At 43.7% G+C, this 22,050-nt stretch overlaps 2 protein-coding genes across 2 annotated transcripts; both read right to left on the bottom strand.

The window, feature by feature from the left end:
* Positions 1-2,705: 2,705 nt before the first annotated feature.
* On the bottom strand, positions 2,706-9,113 carry LOC115308425 (39S ribosomal protein L52, mitochondrial). Its single transcript, XM_029966328.4, has 5 exons — positions 9,025-9,113; positions 7,400-7,472; positions 6,855-6,922; positions 5,800-5,864; positions 2,706-5,581 (listed from the first exon to the last, which is right to left on the bottom strand). Exons 1-5 carry the CDS (start codon positions 9,086-9,088, stop codon positions 5,420-5,422), a joined length of 432 nt encoding a protein of 143 aa, XP_029822188.2. The 5' UTR covers positions 9,089-9,113; the 3' UTR covers positions 2,706-5,419.
* Positions 9,114-13,328: 4,215 nt separating this feature from the next.
* LOC8034347 (respirasome Complex Assembly Factor 1) lies at positions 13,329-21,600 on the bottom strand. The gene is made up of 4 exons (XM_029966329.3): positions 21,319-21,600; positions 20,324-20,427; positions 16,074-16,203; positions 13,329-13,565 (listed from the first exon to the last, which is right to left on the bottom strand). The coding sequence occupies exons 1-4, from the start codon at positions 21,418-21,420 to the stop codon at positions 13,524-13,526; spliced, it is 378 nt and encodes a 125-aa protein (XP_029822189.1). The 5' UTR covers positions 21,421-21,600; the 3' UTR covers positions 13,329-13,523.
* Positions 21,601-22,050: the final 450 nt, after the last annotated feature.

Raw genomic sequence — 22,050 nt, 5'->3', positions numbered from 1 at the left:
AGGTACCAACCTGAAACCGGAACTAGCGCCTTTCTATTCGGAGTGATGGGTGGGAATGCGAGAGTGCAGTCGCTACCAACGTTTATCTACAAACATTGGTCGCAGCAACCTGTAGTTTATATTGGCGATGACTTCAAGCAACTCGGCTGTCGTAGAGATAGTTACAGACGGCGTAAATTTCCGCAACCAGCTGTCGACAAAGCAACTGGTTGCGATCTCTTTATAACCGCTTACACTGAAGAAAACTGATGATGCTGTCCGAGCAGAAGCTTGATCCATTTGAGCATGGTATTATGCGTGAACCACTGAAAGGGTACGGCTTAAAACTAGTCTGTTGGAATATCCAGCAAAACTTTTCGTGGGACTTTCGCTTCGATCGTCAATACAGGTGGATCAGATATTAGCCTTGGTGAGGGCGTCAAGAAAAAGAGCTTTGTTGAACAAAATACGACGGGGCAAGTTAGCTAACGTAGGTAAATGTTAAACATGATGATGTTGCCCAAGCCTCGGGTAAAGTCACTATGTTTAGCTTTCTCTGATGCTTATTGAGCAGTCACAGGTTTCTGCTGGGGGAGTTTTGTCAACAAATGTTCAATTTTTCACCCCCCACAGATGGTGATAAACATCTCGGGTGCCGCTGATGTGTTTGTTCTGAGCATTTTCTTTACACACTGGTATATTTCAGCGTTTGTACGGCAACAGAGCGACTTAAAACCTGCAAATAAAGCACGGTTTGTCAATTGCTTCCTTTATGAAATAGCAGACGCTCACAATTCAAGCTCGTGTTTGATTCCGTTGCCCGCGGGACGCGATTTCTATCAGAAAATCTACTTTTTTTTTCTTTTCGGTTCCGCGACACATCGTAGCAGACGAACCCTCGTCGTCTGCTCCCGTTCCTCGCCGAAGCGAGGCATGACGGGATTGCATTTCGGCGCACTCCCGATTTTCTCGGTGCAGCGAGTGCATGCACGCGTGGGGTGCCAGCGCTGAAACGAACTCGGAGAGTACAACCACTCGTGGAGTGCCGGCTGAAACGAACCCTTACGCTGCGAGTGGGCACGCGTGGGCACGAGTGCCGCGAAACGTCATCACGACCTCCGTGGTTCAAATGCCGCGTGCCAAGTGTCTCCTTGAACTCGTCGCCGTGCGACATTCGGAGCTCGTGGTGACACGCGTTTGAATCTGTTTGCAGACTGTCTTTTGTATGATGCATAAGCAGTGTGACCCCGGCTTTGGGGACACACTTATGGCGGTGAGGTACGGCCACCTCGCAAAGATTGCGTCATTTTTTTTTTATCTTTTTATAAACTACGTGATAATTGTAGGCGCTAATTGAAAAGGTGGGGCGTTATCTTGTAAATGTATAAACAGATTCCAAGCCTCGAATTTTCAGGTCAGGTTAGATGCGAAGTACTTTGCAATGCAATGGCTTCAAGCAGTTTCTTTCGATACGCTAGCCTGTGTCATAGTCATGCCTATGTTGACCAGGAATGGCCCTACAAACCTCTACATTACAATCCTAGAATTTTTTTTCATGGTCATCTCTTGTAGCTAAAATAAAACTAAAAATAAAAAAAAAACGTAGCTTCGTACAGAAAAAAAGTATATATATACATATATTTCCCTGAATAAAAACAACCATGCTGTACTCTTTTTTTCTGAGTTTGGGTGAACGCAAGACGAAGCACGACGACAAGACTGACACCACCCACCCGCGATGCCTGCGACTATTATAGAGGTCTGCACGGGCCCATATTTAGAAGCCCGGCCCGTTGTCTATTGGGCCCGGACATGCCCTCGCCCCGTTATCCATTTCCGACAGCCGGCGCGGCCCGGCCCGAAGCTAATTTTCAGGGACCAGCTGCGCATTATTTTAGCCCAGTATGAATAGCTCACAAATTGCGCGGTATGGCAGCTCGCTTGCTACTGCTACACATAAGTTTATTACCCGATAGCAGGAACGTAGCCAGGGGGAAGGAGGGGGGCGCTTCCCCCCCCCCCCCTGAAATCTTCCATTTTGCCGGGACCTCCTCTCCCCCCCCCCCCCTTCATACAGCATTTTGTCATGGGCGTCCCCCCCCCCCCCCCCCAAAAAAAAAAAAAAAATCCTGCCCGATAGTAAATACTGTAAGCCTTTTTTTTTTTTTTTGCTGCTATTATTAGTAGGACTAAACTGCAGGCCTAGGCAGCTTGTTAAGAAAAATCACGCCGATCTTTCATTTCTGCGACCAAACCCGTGCGGAAAGAACGGAAAAACAAAAATGACAAGCAGCAGTAAACAAAACCACGTGCCACAGTTGAAAAGGAAGGGAAACGTCACGACGGGTTTGGACAAAAGACAAAGTTTTAAATTAGCCACTCTCGCTGCGCACAACCGTAAAAAAAAAAAATTAAATGAAAGCCGTTTACAATCTTCTGTAACGCCGAATTAGAGCACAGCTCTTGAGGAGGAGGGAAGAGTACTGAGGGGAGAAGGTGGAAAGTCTCCCACCACTGACATAGGTGTGGATCGACGTGTGCTTAACGAAAGTCGCAGAAAATGCACATCTTCGGCGAGAGCATCGCGTGTAAATTTGGCGGGAATTTTCCTGCAAGCTACGCGCCCAAATATCCTCTGCAGAGGCCAGCCGAGCAGCCTCTGCGGACGCCGGCCGGCAGGGTTCTGGGGAGCGGCGGCAGGGTTGCCAGGTGTTTGTACTCTGACCCGCCTAATATCTACGTTTATTTTAAGCACGAAAGACACACAACACGTTTTTATACATCAAATAGAAATATTCATACTAGCATCACTAGTTGGCAGAACCAACGGCAAAGCACGGGTACATCATTCCGGTATTAAAACGTGTCAGAAAAGCCTTTGAAAGTACATAGACCTTGCAGCATTGCTCTTTGCCCCACAGTCCGAATTTAGCATACAAAATCTAAAAAAAAACTTTAAAAAATTCTCAGCTATTTACGGCGCGAAAAGAATGTGTAATGGCAGCCCGTGGAAAAGTGGCTACTAGTCACGTGACTGGCCACTACCGTCACGTGGTGCTTGCCCTCTTTCAGGAGCTTTTTATGGGCTCTAAAAATTGCTTATTAAACTTTTTTTTTTTTCAGTGCAACAAAAAAACTTTTATTCTAAATTAATTTTATGACATCCTTTTCCATCTAGGCTGTTTAAAAAGAAATGCCCTTTGCATGTTTTTTTTTTAATACATTGAATACTCATGTCCCTTTCTACCAAACATTTCATGTTAAACATTCATTTGCCATACAGTACTTCATACACCTTCCCCTCAGACATTATATAATGATGTCAACACACTCCACAATGACACAAGTGACAATTTCTGTGCACTATCAGATGATTTTGTGACCAATTCATAACGTAGTCAATTTTTTTTTTGTTAGGAGCAGTGTTACCAAAAAAGTAACTAAATCTGTTACTCGTTACTTGCAGAATAAAGGAATGCATTACAGATATATGCTACCTCAAAATAAAAGCAATGCACATTACTTTGTGTTTATAAATTGACAGCAACATCTTTCGACACTGGGACAAGGGGTCTGTGTGCTGTTTTTTTTTTTTTCTGAAGTGGGACTTTTTGCATTGGGAAAAGACGGGCAAAACAATTTGAAGGCCTAGCAATGCGAAAAAAATTTAAGTACTTTTTCTCAGGTCTTAGGAAGATGTAACGAGTAACGTAACTATGTTACCCCTTATTTGTTATAAGTAATCCAGGTATGTTACCCGTTACTGTTTTGAAAATGTAACGTGCATGTTACTACATTACCGAAAAAAGTAATGCGTTAACGGTAATGCCGTAACTTGTAACGCCTGACCGCCTACACTGATTAGGAGTATTTATCTCTGTTTAAGGTTTCCAATTTTCTAATGTAGGTTCACCAAAGGGCCGATTTGGTCGTTTTGGGATGCTTAAAAATAGTAACGATTATAAAATACTGCAACCCCTTCAATATCTTGTCTCGGTGCTTTTCCAGTCCTTTTCCTTTCTTTTTTGTAATGTTGTTTTGTTATAGTATGCTTCTAAGTTCTACAGTGTTCATCAAGGAAGCTTGGCACAAGGTGCCGGCAACAAGTGAATGTGTCTTGCATTCCTCACTGCTGCAGTCTGTCTTCTATAGGTCCAACTTATCCGCTTGCGTGTCGAGGTTCCTATTCCTGCTTTCAGCGTACTCCGAATAGGTGGTATTCACTGAACCTGCAGGTTTGATTTTGCCAGGGAGCACCACCATCGAGCCACCATCTTTGAGGACACATTTTTCTTATTTGGCTGGTGAAGCCTGGCGGATTTACTGTGCAGCTGTGCAGTTGGTCGTGTGTTGAAGCAATTGTTCTTGTCGATTGACGCCGCGGTACCACTTTAATATGTACAAATAGCAATCTTTTCGTGCCCAGAAAGTTGCTCTGCAAAATCACTAAGCCACATTAAAGATTACCTACTTACATGGGAAACTGTGCAGTGCATTTGTGCAGAGGAACGACCACCGTGGGCACATCACAGAGCTGACAGGGCAACATGGTAACACGGCCGTAGTGGCTCAGTGTGCCAGTGACAGAAACAAGCAGAAAATTATCCAACCATGCTACAAAAACATCAAAATAGAAACAGAACCCTGAATATCATACAGTAACTTGAAACCTATGAATTTTTGACAATTCCAGCTTACCTTTGACATGGGAAAACGGTAGGTGCAATGTTACACAGAATGACCTCGAGGATGGCAGCCGCGGCGCTCAATGCCAGCACATTTAGTGAGTGAGGTCAAGTTAATACCATCTATCACAGCCATCGCTGTTGACTTTCGCTTAATCGTTGAGTTGCCAAGCCCAGAAAAAAACCTGTGTTAGTGACAACACTGTGTTGTCTTCGAAAGGCAATGCCATCTGGTGCGAGGGTAATGATGATGAGAAACGCCAAAAACAAGAAGAGTCATTTATGGCCACAAAGTTCGCACCTTGCGTGGCAATATTTGCGCGCCTTGTGCGGAAATACTGTTTGACAGGTTGTGCAAACTGCCTCAAACGTCGATGGGCAGTGACGAATGTTAAAACATGCTGGTATAGAATTGCATGCGGCCAAAAAGCAAGCAGTGTTCTGTACAAGGGTGCATCCGAATTCAAGAAATGCATGTGTGTACTGCAAGCTGTCGTGACTATAAAGTAGTAGCAAATTATTTCCAGGTAGAGCCAGAAATGTCGCAAACAATTTCCAGGTGGAGACAGAAATGTAGCAAATATACCAAAAATCACCAAACGAATCTGTTGCCTCCCATAAGAGCACAATTTATAGATGAATGGTTGAAGAACGACAACTACTGCAATCTCTGACTGCAACTCCATAAGCTCCTGTAGCTATGTCTTTCTGTGTTGCCACCACATGTGCCACTTTCCTGAAACAGACACCATTCTTCATGTCGAACCTCGCTGACTGGGTAATTTCAGTTCCTTAACGCCCTTAGGGCTGAACTTCCCGGACATTATACGCTCCTTCCTCAGCTCCACCTCTTGCGTCTTGGCTGCTGCTGCCGCCTTGGCACACTCCAGCTCGTTCAGATACTTGACTATAGTTTTCTGAAAAGACAGGAGATGCCAGTACTAGTTTCACATTCAACCAAATGTCACATTCTCAGTGCTGCCGCAGTTCTGACAAACCGGCAACAGTCGAACTCTCGCTCGACGCTAAGGTGACACAAAGTTAAGAACACGAGCCAACTTGGGCACCTGATGAGCCTGTAAAAAACCTCTGAATCCTTGAGGGAAAAAAAATATTCAAGGCTAACTTAACTTACCGTGTACTCAATTTGCTGAAGGTAGCGCTTCTTTTGGTTTGTGTTCAATGGTGCTGGCCTTCCATCTAAATAAAAAAATGACTGATTAGCAACCAGTCTTGGGTAGTAACGCGTTACTAGTAACATGTTACTGTAACTTTGTTACTTTTTTGGTAACTTGTAACTGTAACAAGTTACTTTTTAAAAATGTAACTTGTAACTGTAGTTCTATTACTTTTTCTGAGGTAACGATGAAAGTAACAACGTTACTTTTGTCGTTACTTTCCAGTTTTTTATGAATAATATATCACTGAACGAGTACAATTTAGCCATTCTTTACGCTTTCCGAATTGTCTGTTCCGACATTTCGAGTGTCAAGTTATTTTTTGCACAAACTTGTATGTTCTTTCTCGACAGTCACAACCCGAACATAGCCACGTGAAGATTTGGTGAAAAAAAAATGTAGTTATCTTTAGCAGGTGCTTGTACTTTGTGACTGAACACTTGCATCTTAGTATCTTGAAGAACTATCTCTTTTACGTGTTTTTCTTTTTTTCTGCGCAAACGCTTTTTAATCAGGTGAATCAAAGTGAAACAACAATACACGGCAGGGCACTGCGAATGCTTCATATTTTGGTTAGCGCCACCACTCCGCACTGCGCATGTTTTGTATTTTGCGCGTTAGACGAGCGCCTCTTCAGCAAGGGCAGGGACGTGTTCATTATCAAACAAGGGAAACATTCAGACACTGATTTCGAGAAGCAACTGCTGCTAAGTTACAATATGAAGTAAAAAGCACTCTTTTTTAATTTTATGCAAATGAACTTGGTGAAAAGCGTTTTCTAGTTTTTCCTATTTTTTTTTTTTTTTATAGAAAAGTAACTGAAAAGTAATGTCATTACTTTTTAAAAGTAGCAGTAACAGTAACGAGTTACTTTTTGTTGCGGTAACTGTAACGGTAACTTCGCTACTTTTTCTGAAAGTAACTGTAACTGTAACTAATTACTTTTTAAAAGTAACTTACCCAAGACTGTTAGCAACTAACTCTAATAAATAATTTCAATGAATCCACCCACCAGCAAAGGACCAGTCAGGTGTGTCGGCAAAGATGCGGGCGGAATTCCAGCGTTCGGGGAGGCCGTACCTGAACATGTAATTGTAATATGCAGCTCAACAACTACCAGTGAAGTTAATCACAGCCAGCAACGGAAATAAATTTGAGAATAGCTTCCGAAGATGTTCCTTCTAGAAATCATTGCTTGCACTAAATGCTGTGTTAAGTCCACGCCTAAGCTAGCAATGGTAAACAAGCCAAGTGTTTACTGGGCCAATGAGCTTCCGACGTTGCCCCACATGGTGGAACCTTTGCACTTAGAGGGCAGTCATGTGGTGCAAGGCACACGGTGAATAAGTCAAGCTGGCTTGCAGCTTCGCACTTGAATTCCATAATAACATAAAAAATAATGAGTTTTTTATTTTTTTTTGTTGTTGTTAAGCAGTAAAGAACACTGTGCAGTAAACACAGCTGACTACCAAATGAAAAATGGCAATGGTATGGGATTTGCAGACAGCTTAGCCTCTGCTGTAAGAAGACGAGCACCACAAAAATGAGCCAACTTACGAGACTCTCCAATTTCTCGCCCGTTGCAACGAACCAGTGGAGTGTATGCCTCGTACTGATGTTGCAATCATGTCTACAAAGCAAGCATCATGTTATATTAGAAGCTGCGGATAAATGCTAGAAATCTTTATTAGACAATGAGGTAAACCATAACTGAGATACTATGTGTAATAGTGGTACTAGTTCAAAAGCTCACTTCACAAAGAGTTCCCCTTCATTTCTCCTGTATTGGTCAAGATTAAAACTTCTATTCAACTCGATGGGAACGAATGTCTGAAATGTTAGGCCAGCAAGAACAAGGTGGCGCAAAGACTACTATTGTAGAATACCGCAGATGCACCCCATATCACGCTAAGCGCCCATTCCCGAATTCGCAAGATCAGAGAAAATATGCACAGTACATTGATATGTAAAATTGATGACCGGACAAGCGCCCATCCCCCATTCTTTCGCAATTACATATAAATTTTGAGTGGGCGCTTGCCCGGTACTTTACGGTAAGGCAATTTGTACCTGTATTGCATTTTTGTTGATACCGTAATATCCCGAGAGATAGCCCACCTAAAATCGAGAGTGAACTGGATGAAAATAAAGAGTGGGCTAACCTTCAGTGTGCAATGAAGAAAAGTTGAAAAAACACTATTTTTAGATCACGTGTCCCTGCCGAATATATTATCCTGGCGAGGGGCAATGAAGCAAGGATGACTGTACTTCCCAGTCAGTAATATTTGCTTATATTCCCCCCATAGCTAACTAGACGCAGTTACGCCGAGGTCATCATTGATTCAAATCCTACGATTACTAGGAGCGGACTATCTTTCGGTGTATATAAAAAAATAGCAAATCGAGCAAAAAATAGGGATGGGTTACCTTTTAAGGGTGGAGCATCTCTCGGGATTTGATGATAGTCGGTTCAAACCAACTTTTGTACTATACTAAATAAACCGGTTTACACCGCCGAGAACTCGACGCTGGCATACACGTGCTTTACAAGGTGCAAGTGATGGTTAGTATCCCTAGCCACAACCTTCCTTCCATTTGTATCTACTTCAAACAGTAAACTCGCCAAACGTATTAAAACAATTTTTCTTAATTCTTGTAATATCTATTTGCTCGTCCCGACGTAGCAGTCAGTTCAAAGTTCAACGCTCGGTTTATAATTGTGTTGTGCGTATGTTTACACCGCCGGAAGTTAGTCAGCCTCAACAGGCGTCTGGTGCCTCAGCTGTAATAATATTAATATTTATCTGCAAATAAATAATTTCATCCTGGGTGGCGTGCAAGGCTGTGCAGAAAGGTGAAAACCCGTGAGCAAGTGCGCCTGACAGCCCGCCACCCAAACGTGCACCACGCAGTAGTGATACACGATGCTCATCCAGATCGAAACGGGCAGGAGTGGGGGTTGGACGAAGGATCCCTGGCTTCTACAGCGCGAGCTTTCGCTCCACGCGTTCCAACTTCCGAGCTGCGCTGCGCTGCGCACACGACCACCCATTTAAAGAAAGCGTGCGTAGTACATACAGCAATACATTGCTCCAAGAAAAAGAAAAAAAACAGCGGAAACTGCGCGATGAATTCTCACGTAGAAGGAATTTATATAAGCTCAGTAATCTGAAAATACTTACAATTAACTTGTGGAACGCGCAACATCCCGGGACCAGCACGAGAAGCCACAGCCACCGCCATCATGAAAATGGAGGACCGCAGAAATGACGCTGCGCAGGGAATACATCTCAACCCTCTCAACCTCAACTAAAGGTCTGTTTACATGCATTTTTTAATAGAGGGCTAGTCCTGTAACTTAAGTTAGTAAGAGTCATTATTTGTGCAATTGTCTTTTGGGAGGACAAAAAAAAAAGGGCGGTACAACGTTCAGGCGGGAAAAAGGGGTGGGAGGGGAGCGCGAGATTTAAAAACGCAGTAAAATTACTTTTTTTTTTCCTTGATTGCTTTGGCTAGCTGGTGTGGTAAGTTCTCAAAATACTTGGCGTTCTTTAGAAGTATGAAACAAGTATCAAGCTTTCGTTTTCACCAAGTGCCACCGGCCACACAGCTTTCCACTCAGTCAAATATGAGCCGTAGTCAGAATAATATCGCCAGCAAAATAACTGCGCAGTTTGTGCATGATCGAAGATAGCCATGAAGAAGTAATCGTGCAACATATACACATGCACGCATGCATAAGTGGGAAATCAGAAAAACCACATACCATAATTTCTGCCACCCTGTACTCCTTGGTGCTTGCAACATAGAAGACACTAAAAAATTGTGACTCCAGCAAAACGAACTGCACCCAGCGGGAAAACACTGAACTGGCTGGAACAGATCCTTTTGCAATTTCTGATCATCTCTTGACTTCAGTGATTCCGTGTTGGCACTTGGCACGATGGCCACCGAAGTAAAGGGGCTAGGTTGGTTGCAGTGGCGTGCCAACCTGTTTCTGAGTGTGCGTGTGCGTGTGGGGAGGGGGGGGGGGGGGGGGAGGGCAGACCCCCCCCCCCACCCACCCCTCCCTTAAGGGCCGGGGGGCGGTGCCTTTGGTATCCCTTGGGTGCTAACGGCCAGTGTTTGCCCTGCCCAGTGACGGCTGTTCCAGGGGCGCCGAAACACTATAGCTTGCCCCAACCCCCCCACCCACTCTCAGAGCCGAAACACCATACCTTGCCCCAACCCCCCCACCCACTCTCAGAGCTTGCCCCCCCGGTTGGTACGCCCATGGTTGGTTGTGTCCACAGCAACGAAAACGGCAGCAATGAAAGGCGGTGGCAATCAGCTTCATCGAACGACGTTTCATTGAGACGCAATGTTTCATCGACAGATTGTTTCACTGACAAATCGTTTCATCGACAGCTCAAATTAGCTTATTATGTAATAAGCTGCATGAGACTCTCGCCGCGAAGCGGCGTGTAAGGGTCGGTCAGGTGGGTTAGCATTTTTGTAATGAGCCGCCACAAACCGTCGCCACGAAGCGGCGTGAACGCAGATGGTGGGGTGGATTAATGCGCACACAAGTGAAAAACGCATGGCAAAATGTCCATACAGCATGCAATTTGCATAACGAGTGTTGACGAAACGTGTGTTCATGAAAAGTTGTCCACGAAACACAATTCCATGAAACGAGTTTCGACAAAATGATATGAACCCTATAGGGCAAACAGTTGTCCCAGTGTCTATGTCGCTACTGTCATATTAGTGTGCTGCCTAGGTCATTCTAAACACAACCTATTGTAAGCGAATATGCTAGCGGTCAAGATGCGCAAGGAGAGCCTCCCCTGCCTCGACCGGGTGATGCGATCGGAACCCAATCAGCTCGAATTCAACTCTTGATGCCGGCGTCCTGGTATGGAAATGAGAAAGAAGGAAGACCACGAGCAACAGGAAGCGAACGAGACAAAGGGATAGATACCACTGCGACAGGAATGAAAACAAATGCGAATATAGCCCTCTTGTATCAAATGATTTCTAAAAAAAAAAAAGTTTTCATTAAATCGTTTTACAGTCTACGAGACCGTGTTCATTTCATTCTAACACTATGCAACTGCATGAACCAAACATTGTGCATTTGTCAATGTTCATCAGCGGAAAGAAGGCTAAACCTCTGGAAGCTGCTCGCCTACAGCAACACACCGCCACGGGTTTTGACCGCAGCGGATAAAAATCGGGGCAAACCATTTTGGAGCCAATTCTTGCCTGCTTTAACCCGAGCATTGTGCATCGGGCTGGCACAAGCCAAACCCCAACCCGTTTTCAACCACCATATTTGTCGAGAGTAGCAACCCTTAGAGGACGTTGGAGTTACCATTATGGGTGGAAACCGGGGGAAGCGTTTGGCATTCGAGCGCATTCGAAAAGTGAGTACTAGAGACAAAGGCTCACTAATCATTCTAACCACAGCTCAGTGTTCCGGCGTCCCTGCACGCCTTTTGTCTCCTCCTTTTCTACCCGTATAGATTTGCGCCCACATTATGCTTGGATGTGCCAAATCGGCATTTGGTTGTTCAGATCAAAGGAACTTCTAAGTTTTTGTTCCAAATGGCGCCATTCGTGCATAGCAGCGTCAACCAGACGGCTTGTTCCTTCCTTCTTTTTGTTTCTGGACACCTATACTTACGAAATTTTAATATATTACATGCACCACCTAAAGACACCTTTGTAAAGAAAACGTTCACTGCGCTCCATTGATATTAACTCATCTTTTTTTTTTTTTTTGACAACACAATATTTACACATTTTGTACAATTTTACACTCACGTTTTGAAGTTCCGGATAAGGACTGCCATCATCCGTAAATACATAAAAAAACATATATATATATGTATATATATATATTGGAAGAGAGGTAAGACTGACAAGTGCAGCCACAGTGATATTGTGAACGAAAAGGGGAGAGAGTGACTATTAAATTTATTGCATTGAAGTTAGGGGAAAGGAAAGGGAAAGAGCTGGTGAAAAATTGGGCGAAGAGCCGCACCTGCAACTTTCGCCTATCCAGGGCGACGCATTAACCGATTAGACCACCCCGGCCACTGGTTTTGGTAGACTCGATTTTTTCCGACTTTTGTGCGCTGAAGTGAGGCGCTATGTCACTGCCGCAACTCCGAACTAGCAGAGCCTTAAATCAGCAACGTCTGTCATCTACCCAGTTAAGCGAATCCGAAACTAACAATACACAGAGAGCTGATCAAAAATTAAGTCCGCCAAAACCAGTGGCCGGGATGGTCTAATCGGTCAAGACGTTGCCCCAGATAGGCAAAAATTGCGGGTTCGATCCCCACTCCTGGCTCAATCTTTCACCAACTCTTTTTCCCATTCCCTTCATCTAACTTTAATACATAAATTCAATAATCATCCTCTCCCCTCTTTATTCACAATATATACATATATATAGATATATGCGTGAAATGTCTTTCACAAGTTTCATATACAGTTCATATGGTGCACAAAGTGTTCTCACAAGATTTGGTTGTCAGGGAACAAAAAGAAATGCTTTCTACATTTAAAACATGTTTTAATAAAAAAAATCAGTCGGCGACACTTAAACTGCTTACGTGTAGGAATGTGAAAGCACTCCTACAAGCAGCGCGCCGAGTCTTTTCACACGGCGCTCCGGCGGTGACATCACACTCCCCCACTGCGCAGGCGCGACCAAACCCCGCCGGCTTCGAAGCATCCGCGTTGCTGAGCTTTTCTCTGCGTTTTACTTCTTAAGCATGCCTGCTTTGACCCTGAGTGGCCCCGCAGGCTTCCGTGACCAAGCATCTGCGTTGCTGTGCTTTTCTCTGCGCTCTATTTCAGTGGCGCGTGCTTGATGTGGTATTGGTGTAACCATCTTTCGGGCACAACGCCACCACTTTTTCGTGTAATGGGACAAGTAACGCTTTCACCTTAAAAAGAAAACACATCAAATGCATACACAAGTATCTTTGTTCACAACCAGGGTCTCCGGAAGCACATATGGTGTGTGGGGGCAACATCTGGGGGCTCATGTCGCATTGTGTAGTTCACCTCTCTCTCTCTCTGTGTTGGCACCTTCCACACATGGTTTGTCATTCGTGTCAGATTAGCCTGTGGCACCTCGTCGCCTATGGAGTGCAGCTTCAACATGCAACAACAGCCTTACGGGTGGTGGGAAGAGAGAAGAGGAGGGGGCGGGGGGTCGGTCGGAACAGCTTTGAGCATCTTCCACACAAAATAAATCTGTATAGAAGTTTTCCAAATAAACAAGGCCTTCTATTTCCCCAAGAAATCCACAGGCAACTTCTTGCTACTATTGACTGGAATGCCTGCAAAGCATAGACAATGTGTATGAAACAGAAGCTTCTAGATCTTTACACCTTCACGTAACGAAACATTCCATACTGTGCACATACAAATGGACCTATTGAGCAAAGAACATGATACATACTAAGAAGGAAGATCAAAGCCGTTATTTCGTTTGATGAAATATTTACTTGAAGAGTTTGTAGATTTATTAGCAACATGTGTATATGACATGAGATGCAGTCAAGAAAGGAAATTTGTTTCCATGTTTCCCCGCATGCACTCTTCACATCCTTGCTAGACTGCAGATGGATAGAAAATCCTGTGCCTTTACACGAACCACCTGTCTTTCCACCATCACACGTCAGTCGTACTGTGTTGCAGAATAGATCATGATCCACGTTACCTGCAACAAACAAACAGCAGGTCAGTACACGAAAAACAGTTGAGAATATGACAGTAGAAGAGTCTACACAAGTGGCAGCTCTCAAAAGTGCCCACCAGTTTTGTAGGGCAACAAATATTACAGATATCCAAAAAGGTGCAGATTGGCTGATGCGCTAAAATTGTTGCAGGAAGCTTGCAGGGCCGTGCCCTTAAAACGTGGTTAAACTTGCAGCTACAAAAAAAAAAAGATCAGAGGGCAAGGGAGTCACAAAAGTGGCCAAGGGACAAAATTAAAGCACCGCAGAGAGCAGCAAAAAAATGTCTCGCAGCAGGGCTTACATCTTTGTGGATCCTAAGCAAGAAAGTATTTATATACAAGGCAAAAAATAAATGAGGACATGCTTTGAAGCAACCATGTTTGTGAAGCTTTGTGCATGCTAAAGTTGATGCTTCGGCATGTTGATACATACTTGAGAATCCCTTGAAAACTTGAGAAGTACTTTGCACTGTTTTAATTCTCAAGGTTTCAGAAACCATGAAATAATTTTTGCACAGTATTTACAACAATGGCTGGTGTGGACAAAAATCTATGTTGTTGTTTTTTCTACCCCAATGCAATAAAGTCCGAGAGGTTAGCTGCAAGATTGGTAAATTAATAAAACTTTGGTTGGGTCTAGTTGGTTCATATCATTTAAAAGGTTAAAAGTGTGAACTGAAACACAGACGACAAGGACAGGCGCCACTTGCAACTGAATTTATAAAAAAAAAAAAAATTCACTCAGCCAGACTATTGTTTACTATCCTGATAACAGGCCATAAACTGGTAACATATTGGCAGTCTTATCTAAATCTAAATAAGACATTTTCTTATCCAGCAGAAAAATAGACGGCATGCTCACACACTGTTTACCCGCATTCTCGATAAAAAAAATCTTCAACTATTTCTCTTTCCGTCTTTTCACTTGCTCTTTTAACAAACTTTGTTGAATGTAAAAGCGGTATGCAACCGCAACGCTTACAACGCTCCGCGAGATGCCTCCCAGAATTGTTACGTACAGCCGAGCCTGTGCTCCCTCACCCTATCATTAAAACAATGCCACGTTTGTCCTATATCAGTAGTGGCCATGTTTATATTGGACAGACGGGACATTGTCTAAATGATAGGGCAAGGGAGCACAGGCTCGCTGTATGTAACAATTCTGGGGGGCATCTCGTGGAGCATTGTAAGCATTGCAGTTGTGAACCGCTTTTAGATTTAATAAAGTTTGTTAAAAGAGTGAATGAAAAGAGAGAGAAATCGTTGAAGCTTTCATTATCAAGAACGTGGATGAAAAGTGTGTGACCATGCAGTCTATTTTTCTGCTGGATAAAAAAATGTTCTATTCAGATGGCTTCATATACGTCTGCCGATATGTTATCGGTTTATTGCCTTTTATCAGTATGATGAATGACAAACTGACTGAGGGAATGTTTCTTCAATAAAATGCAGTCGTAAGTAGTGCCTGTCCTTGTCGTACATGTTTTTTTTGTTTAGTCAGTGTTCCAGTTCGCGTATTTAACTTGTTTTTTTCTATTTTTTATAACTGCATAAATTGGAAATGTTTGCACAAAATTCTTTTCCTGGCACCATCCAAGGAATCTTTTTCTGCTATAATTCAGAATCCCCTTGTCGCCTATAGATATGTTTTGTGTTTTTGTGATCGGCTGTGGTTGGGGCAGTCAGCTTTGTGTCAATTTTGTTTTCTAGCTTCCACAAATATGCACTTTCTTGGGAATATTGTTGCACTTTCATATGTGCTTGTCAAGGTAAAAAAAAAAAAAGCTCGTTTACAACAACTACTTCTTTCCCTTGTTCTTGGTGAGCAGCCTGTCAGAAAATATCACGAGGTGGGAAACCATTGCATTAATTTTCAACTGTAACGTCAGACTTATCAATGCCCTTTCTAGACACATTTATGTGCTTTGTTGCAACAAACTGCGCACCCCTAAAATAATTCCAAACGGCACGGTATGCGCAAGTATAAATAAATAAATTTCTACAACAGCAATAATCCGTACAGTGTGCGACACAGCTAAACATGACATCGGCACTTTTGTGCAGCTTACCTGTGCAGATCAGCGTCAAACAGAAACCAAGCCTATCCCCCACACAAGCACATTTCATTACAACAGCACTTTTGATCAGCTGTGGATGACAAACACCAAAAAGCAACAATGATGTGTTTCTGCTAACTGTGTCAGGCTCCTTACACACAGCCAGACATTCTCGAAGATGGTCGCGGCATCAAGATGCAGGTCAAGCCAACAAAAGAACATGGATTAACTTAAAGGCCCAAAAGAAACAAAAGGGAGGTGTTCTGCTCACATGACTAAGGTATCGGTGGAGACTCTAGATCACAGTACAAGGGTGCAGTACAGGTAAAGAGAAGCCCACAAGCCCGAGCATGTTGCTGTGCTCCCGAAAAGAGACTTTCAAGAAGCACAGACAGAAGAAAAGAGCGCGGATGCGTTATATGTGGCCACATACCAGGAAACCAGCAAAGGAGGTCATGAAGCCTTCTTTAACGAGCTCCCAGACACCGCCATACTCTTCATCATCCACCTTTTGAAAGGAGCTGGTGTACCCGTACACAAGCACCGTGTTTATGCAGAAGAACCTGTAACGAAAGTAGCCTGCTATTTAAAAGGTTTGCGGCCCAAGTCAGCTTTGTGCACTTTTACCACCATTTCAGACAAATGTTGATATGGGGATTTGCAAGTGTTAAATGCTACAGAAAAAATCTGAAACCATGATTTGCAGGCCAAAACATAAAAGTTATAACTGCGTTTCAGATGGCACAAAATATTTGCAAAGGTAGTTTGGCAAAACGTTGTGTCCGGCTAACATTTTACACAAAAAGTGAGATTTGTAGGGACAACAAAAGTCATGCCCACATTATCACACAGTTCCTAAAAATGTTTCCACAAAACTTAACTGCAGAGTGCTACGTTTGCTAAAAAAGAAATATCAGTTTGCTGCACTCGGCTAAAACGCATTTGCATTCAAGTTGGCATATAGCGAGCGGGCTTACTATGCATATGGCCGCGTGCAGGGCCGACCAAGCAACGCTCGGTCACGGACTTCTAAAAGATTCGCATTTATTCTTACTCGGGATGTAACTTTTATTATTTTGTCCTGCTTTCTTGTTCTCGAAAGTGCCTGTTCATTCTCACGCCAAATGTGCGACGCTCGAACCTTCTGGGCCGAATTTTCGAGATGGTGACACACACTAGATAAGGAGCTGCGCGGGGTTTTGTCGAGTCTGCTCCGCTCTCACTTGCTGTTGCACCGCCAAATCGCAGCCCGCTTTTTTCTGCTGTCTCGACGCTCGGTCTTTATTTTGTTTGGCACAAGTTTGCCCATTAAACTTTCAGTTTGAAGCAGGATTTTTGTCGCTTCTGCTCGTCATTCATGACAAGCTTACCATAGACCGACACGCGGAGCAGCTCTGTTTACCAACACGGACGGAAGGCCGCGCATGCGCGGAAGCTATGTGGGCAAAAGTGGCCCGGCTCTCCGTGTTTTCGCCATTGCGTAGTGTGGCGTGCACTCGTTGACGTTGTAGGGACGCTTCTAGCTTTATTTGTGCATCGTATTTCCTGACAGTGTATGTCGTACGTTATGCACGACTATTTGATCTCGCTAACTGAGCCTGAATGGTAGCGGTATCAAGACACACTGTGCGTGGACGGCGTTGCTAGACTATCCGTACACCGCAAACAAGGCCTGCTGGACTTCCGACGTGAAGTTGCTGCCATCGAAGTCGACGGCTAACGTCGTCATTTATTTAGTTTTTTCGCCAAGCCAGTTGACAGCCGACACGATGCAGGCGTACAAGTCTCTCGAGGCCTACGATTACTTTGAGCCGCTTTCCGGGCTGCTGGCGGGATCAGCAGACTGTGGGTCTGCGGAACCGTACTTATTAATTGATTAAATACACACAGCGTCTTCAAGTCAAGGTATGATATTTTTCCTACCCTCATGACCACAAGGCATGACAAGCAGTAACAGTCTGTCCGTTCTGCAAGCTTGGCGGTAACACGTTACAATTAACGGCCTTACCAGGAACGCGTTACTTTTTTCAGTAATGTAGTAACCTAACCGTTACTTTTTCGGCACAGTAACGGGTAACATACTTACGTTACTATTTCAAGTAACGAGGTTGAGTTACTCGTTACTACTTCCGAAGACTTAAAGAAATTACACTTCAATTTTTTCCGTGTTTTTAGGCATCAAGCCATGTGAATTTTCGAGTTTTCTGCGTTTTTTTTGCGTTCTTTTTTCTTTGCGTTTTTTCTCGTCAGTATTTATGTGAAACCGTAAAAAGAGATAAAGTAATTATGTTCAGTTTCTGCATGAACATAATGTTTCTTGATATATGAGCTTATGCATACCTGCATTGTCAGAACAGTAAAACGTGTTAAATCATAATTTAAAAAGAAACGCAAGGTAACGTGCGCTACTTTTTATCGGTAGCAGTAACGCATTCCTTTTATTTTTAGGTAACGTAGCTCGGTAACGTGTACCTTTTACTGGCAAGTAACGAGTGACGTATTTCGTTACTTTTTTTCGGTAACGCCTACAACACTGCCGTTCTGTCGCCGATCCCCTTCTGCTTGGTAGCACGGGTGTAGCGAGCCTCCAATGAAAGCTTGGCTGGTGCTTTGTGCGCAAACACTGTGGGAACAAAATCCGGGTGGTCTCGATCAAACGACGGTTTCCCTGCACATAAGCAAGCCTTGGGACGGGGATTGAAACAGAAGCCGCACTTGCCTTCAAGAAAGTGCTTGCCGCACAAACGGTCGTTCGCGCGAGGTGACCATTATTTTCGATTCACGGATCTTATCCACCTTCTGTGCCTTTCAGAGTCTGCCGGGAACTTGCGGAAACTCACTCCGCTACTTTTTCTGTACCTTTCGGTGCAATTAACGGCAACACAGCTTTGCGGCATGCTGAAATGCAATGACGTCCATGCGAAACGCTCCCCGTTCCGCCCACATCACCCGGCTCCGGAGCGATTGCAGCGCCACCGCAGCTCCGTGACGTCAAGCCCGCGTGTCGGTCTATATGCATCTAAGTGTCAACCTAAGGTCTTGGTTGTGTAACTAAGAGCCTCGTTATCGGTGCATACCTACATCCCGCATGGCCTGCAAGGTAACATTCAGAGCAAAGTATTGATCCATCTTCAAAATACACATTACGTACCAAGAAATATTACATATGTTTCCTGTATGGATTGTTACCAAAAAGAGACTCGCAATTTCACAAATATGCGTAAAGATCACCTTCCTGACACACAAGGCCATTGTTTGGGAAACGTCAACAGCCAACCGATGACAATGTGGATTTTAAGAAGAAATTGACACACAAAGTAAATGCAGGGCCCTTCAAAACCCTGCATGTGACACTATGGCACCTATAAGGTACAAAGGCACATCCAAGATACAAGCACAGGCAACTGTGGAAAGGAGAATGCACTGGAAATGGAAAAGGGGCATCCACATAAGAAGTAAACTGAACTCAACGCATCTACCACATTTTCTGATGTTAAGGTGAATTCTTTTCCCAAAATTTCCCGCGGTTCATTTTGAACAATGATGCGACTTTTCAGGGACTTTTCTTTTCGTAAGTGTAGACCTCAACTATGCAAGATGCAGGCCATATAGACATTTACGACAAAGGAAGAACGGCAAAGCACCCCCCAATGACCTGGGGTGGGAATTAGACCAGAAAATACGACCACTCTTTTTTTATTTCATTTTAGAACATACACTTGGTAAAACTAGACCCAAACTGCCCCATGGGCTACTACGCTTTGCGCCATGCCATGGGATGGATCGGTCCACCTTCTGAGAGACAGAGCACCAAAGCAGAGCGTGATATTGTCTTTGTATGGCTCAAAATAATCTATCCATTTCATAAAGGGTGATAGCCTACAAATTATTCGCATATGCATCCCACTTCCATACAAAATGCAGCAGTAAGGTTTCACACCCTTCCCACACTTTGCAAGGGGTGCATTGCCTTCCCTTATTTGTTACAAAGGAGGGAAAGGGCACAACCCTCTTCCGCGTCCCACATTTATATTGAAGTGGGACGCTCATGGAAATAATTTGTGCATCTTTTTACTTTCTAAGTAGATAGATCATGTCGGAGTCACAAAGAGACCAAGCCAGAAACCACTTTAGGGCACCTTTACAGTGAAGATTCCTCAGATGCAATGAAGGCTTATGCTGCATTAATGATGAAGAGATGGGAATGCCAACAAAAGGCAATTATTCAAATGAGCACGATGCACCAATCATGCATGAGAAATGCTCTTCACTTTGATTCAAATCTATCTTGGTAGAAACAAAAAAAAAAAGCAATGCAGCAGGCATTATCTTGAGCCCGTGAAACCTTTATCAATATTTTCTACCTTCCACCCGAAGCTGAGCAGTGAAACAACCCCCCTAGCCTCTCTCCCACTGCGTGGCACCGAGCGCAGCGCCCCATGTAAAAGTTTCTACGCTCTGGACACCTGCTCCATTGAGGTAACTCATAGTTTTACTGGCTGTATCATGGGTAAAAGAAAAAAATGGAGCGGCAAGCTCAAGGGAGCTTAAGAAAGCATTACGCCGTGCTACGTCACTGTGCAGCCCCTCCATCGTCATGTCCCCAGTTAGTTAATATGTCAGTCAGCATCTGAAATACACCTGCCCCTAGGTAAGCTAGAAAAACAGGAAGCCAAAACTTACAATGCAATACCGATGAAGCCCTTGAGAGGAACAAGACCCCACACCAGGCCAAGTAGGATGCCAAGTATTTGTCTTGACCAGTACAAAACGTCCAAAAACTCGTCCTGCAAAAAAAAAAAAAAAAAAAAAAAAAACAGTATGTGGAGGCCCTTGTGAAGGGTCTAAATGGCAGTTGGCAGTCAACCACTTTGTGGATGAACTGTACTCAAAATCTTCGTGGAAAAGTGTACACGTGGTAGCTACATAATAATCACATGCGCTCTCAAGAGAAATGATACAGATAGGTTTTCTATTGGTCATTCTCCGAGTGTGAAAATACATTAATGGTCTCACTGTCTAAAGCTAAAAACTGGTCATACCAAAGTGCTTTTACATCAATTTTCATTATGTTTCGCCATCAGCCTTTTGCGTGCTTCCATGCATTTTTTTTTTTCTTTTCAACTGCAATATCTTTGCAGTTGCTTTATCGGTAGCCACAATCATACGCCTTGCTCTATGCATCAAATAGAAAGTAGAACAAGCTTATTCGCACCGCATAACTAAGTGGGAACCAAGACGACAAAAATCTCCCCAATAAGCAGAGACGACCACGACTTGACAAGCCTGTAAAAATAACAAATAAACCAGAGAAAAGAAGAAAAAAAGACGGTCGGTGCTCATTAACCGTAAGGGAACATCTTGTAATGTAACGTTTGTATAAACTCTTCCAGAGGACTAGAACCAGGACTGGCGTGAACTGTGCACGGCGTGCAAATTATCTGACCTAACGAAAAAGCGCTTTGTACCTGCACACAATCGCTTACGAATAATTCTCACTTCACCCAATGGTGAGGTCCCCTGCACGTAAGCTACGCGGTGTACCGATTTAATAGCACTGCGACGGGACCCAGACGCTCGAGTCCACTTCCGACTGTGCGCCACGAATTGCGCATCGGTACATGATCCACGTCCTCCTTCGCACATGGGTCTGCAACTCTGAGGACTGTGCTCCTAACCTTGTCCGGCCATTCAGAGCTTGGCGTAAACGCTCTCGTCCACACCGAGGATAACGATCCTTTGGCATGGCCATTTTTCTCTTGTTTCCGTTTCTGGTTCATCTTGTGCTGACTATACACTCTACAAATTGCTGGGGAAAAAAACTGAGTACAGAAAACCACCAGTCCAGTTGTTGAACGGCACAAAAGCACACCTAACTCCCCTAACACAGCAAACGAAATCGCCTAACACGCTAGCTCTTCACACGCCATCTTGAACTGGCCTTCCCTCTTTCGGGCGTTTCTTTTGGAGCAATTCTTGATAATAGAAGGTTAAATGCATATTTTCACCTTAAAAAAATTTATATTCCAAATTTTATATCTAAAACGTTGCACATGTTTCTAGAGTATTTTTAATGAAGTATTGCTCACATAATTTTAATATAAAATGATGGACGTATACTGTATAAACGGCTGTGTATAAATAAGTGCTGTACCCTTTATAATATGCGGTAACTTGCGCCACCTACCCTAAGAAATAAAAGTAAAATTTATCTCCACATTTTTTTTTTTTTTTTTTTTATTGCCAGGCGTGGGACATAGACAAGATTATAACTTTATGGTGTGGGCCATCTGGGTTATCGTTAGGATGACCCCAACACCGGGCCGACTAAGAAACAGGGAGGGAGTCCCAGATGTTCCTCTGTCTCGTCTGCGGACTTCATTCAATTTTCCCTGAATAATTTCCACCAA

This window comes from Ixodes scapularis, unplaced genomic scaffold (genome assembly GCF_016920785.2).
Source record: "Ixodes scapularis isolate PalLabHiFi unplaced genomic scaffold, ASM1692078v2 PGA_scaffold9__187_contigs__length_104089568, whole genome shotgun sequence".
NCBI classification, from domain to species: Eukaryota; Metazoa; Arthropoda; class Arachnida; order Ixodida; family Ixodidae; genus Ixodes; species Ixodes scapularis.
Note: the sequence above shows the minus strand (reverse complement) of the source record. Positions and strands in the feature narration are given on the sequence as shown.

What these genes read in the sequence shown, in the direction of transcription:
- LOC8034347 (XM_029966329.3), bottom strand. Translation starts at nt 21,420, where the DNA reads ATGAACCAGAAACGGAAACAAGAGAAAAATGGCCATGCCAAAGGATCG. An exon ending in GCTCTGAATGGCCGGACAAG is followed by an intron (nt 20,428 to 21,318) that starts GTTAGGAGCACA and finishes TTTTTTTTGCAG; the next exon opens with GACGAGTTTTTGGACGTTTT. An exon ending in GGCTTCATCGGTATTGCATT is followed by an intron (nt 16,204 to 20,323) that starts GTAAGTTTTGGC and finishes CTTTCGTTACAG; the next exon opens with GTTCTTCTGCATAAACACGG.
- LOC115308425 (XM_029966328.4), bottom strand. Translation starts at nt 9,088, where the DNA reads ATGATGGCGGTGGCTGTGGCTTCTCGTGCTGGTCCCGGGATGTTGCGC. An exon ending in GCGAGAAATTGGAGAGTCTC is followed by an intron (nt 6,923 to 7,399) that starts GTAAGTTGGCTC and finishes TTACATGTTCAG; the next exon opens with GTACGGCCTCCCCGAACGCT. An exon ending in ACCTGACTGGTCCTTTGCTG is followed by an intron (nt 5,865 to 6,854) that starts GTGGGTGGATTC and finishes TTTTTTATTTAG; the next exon opens with ATGGAAGGCCAGCACCATTG.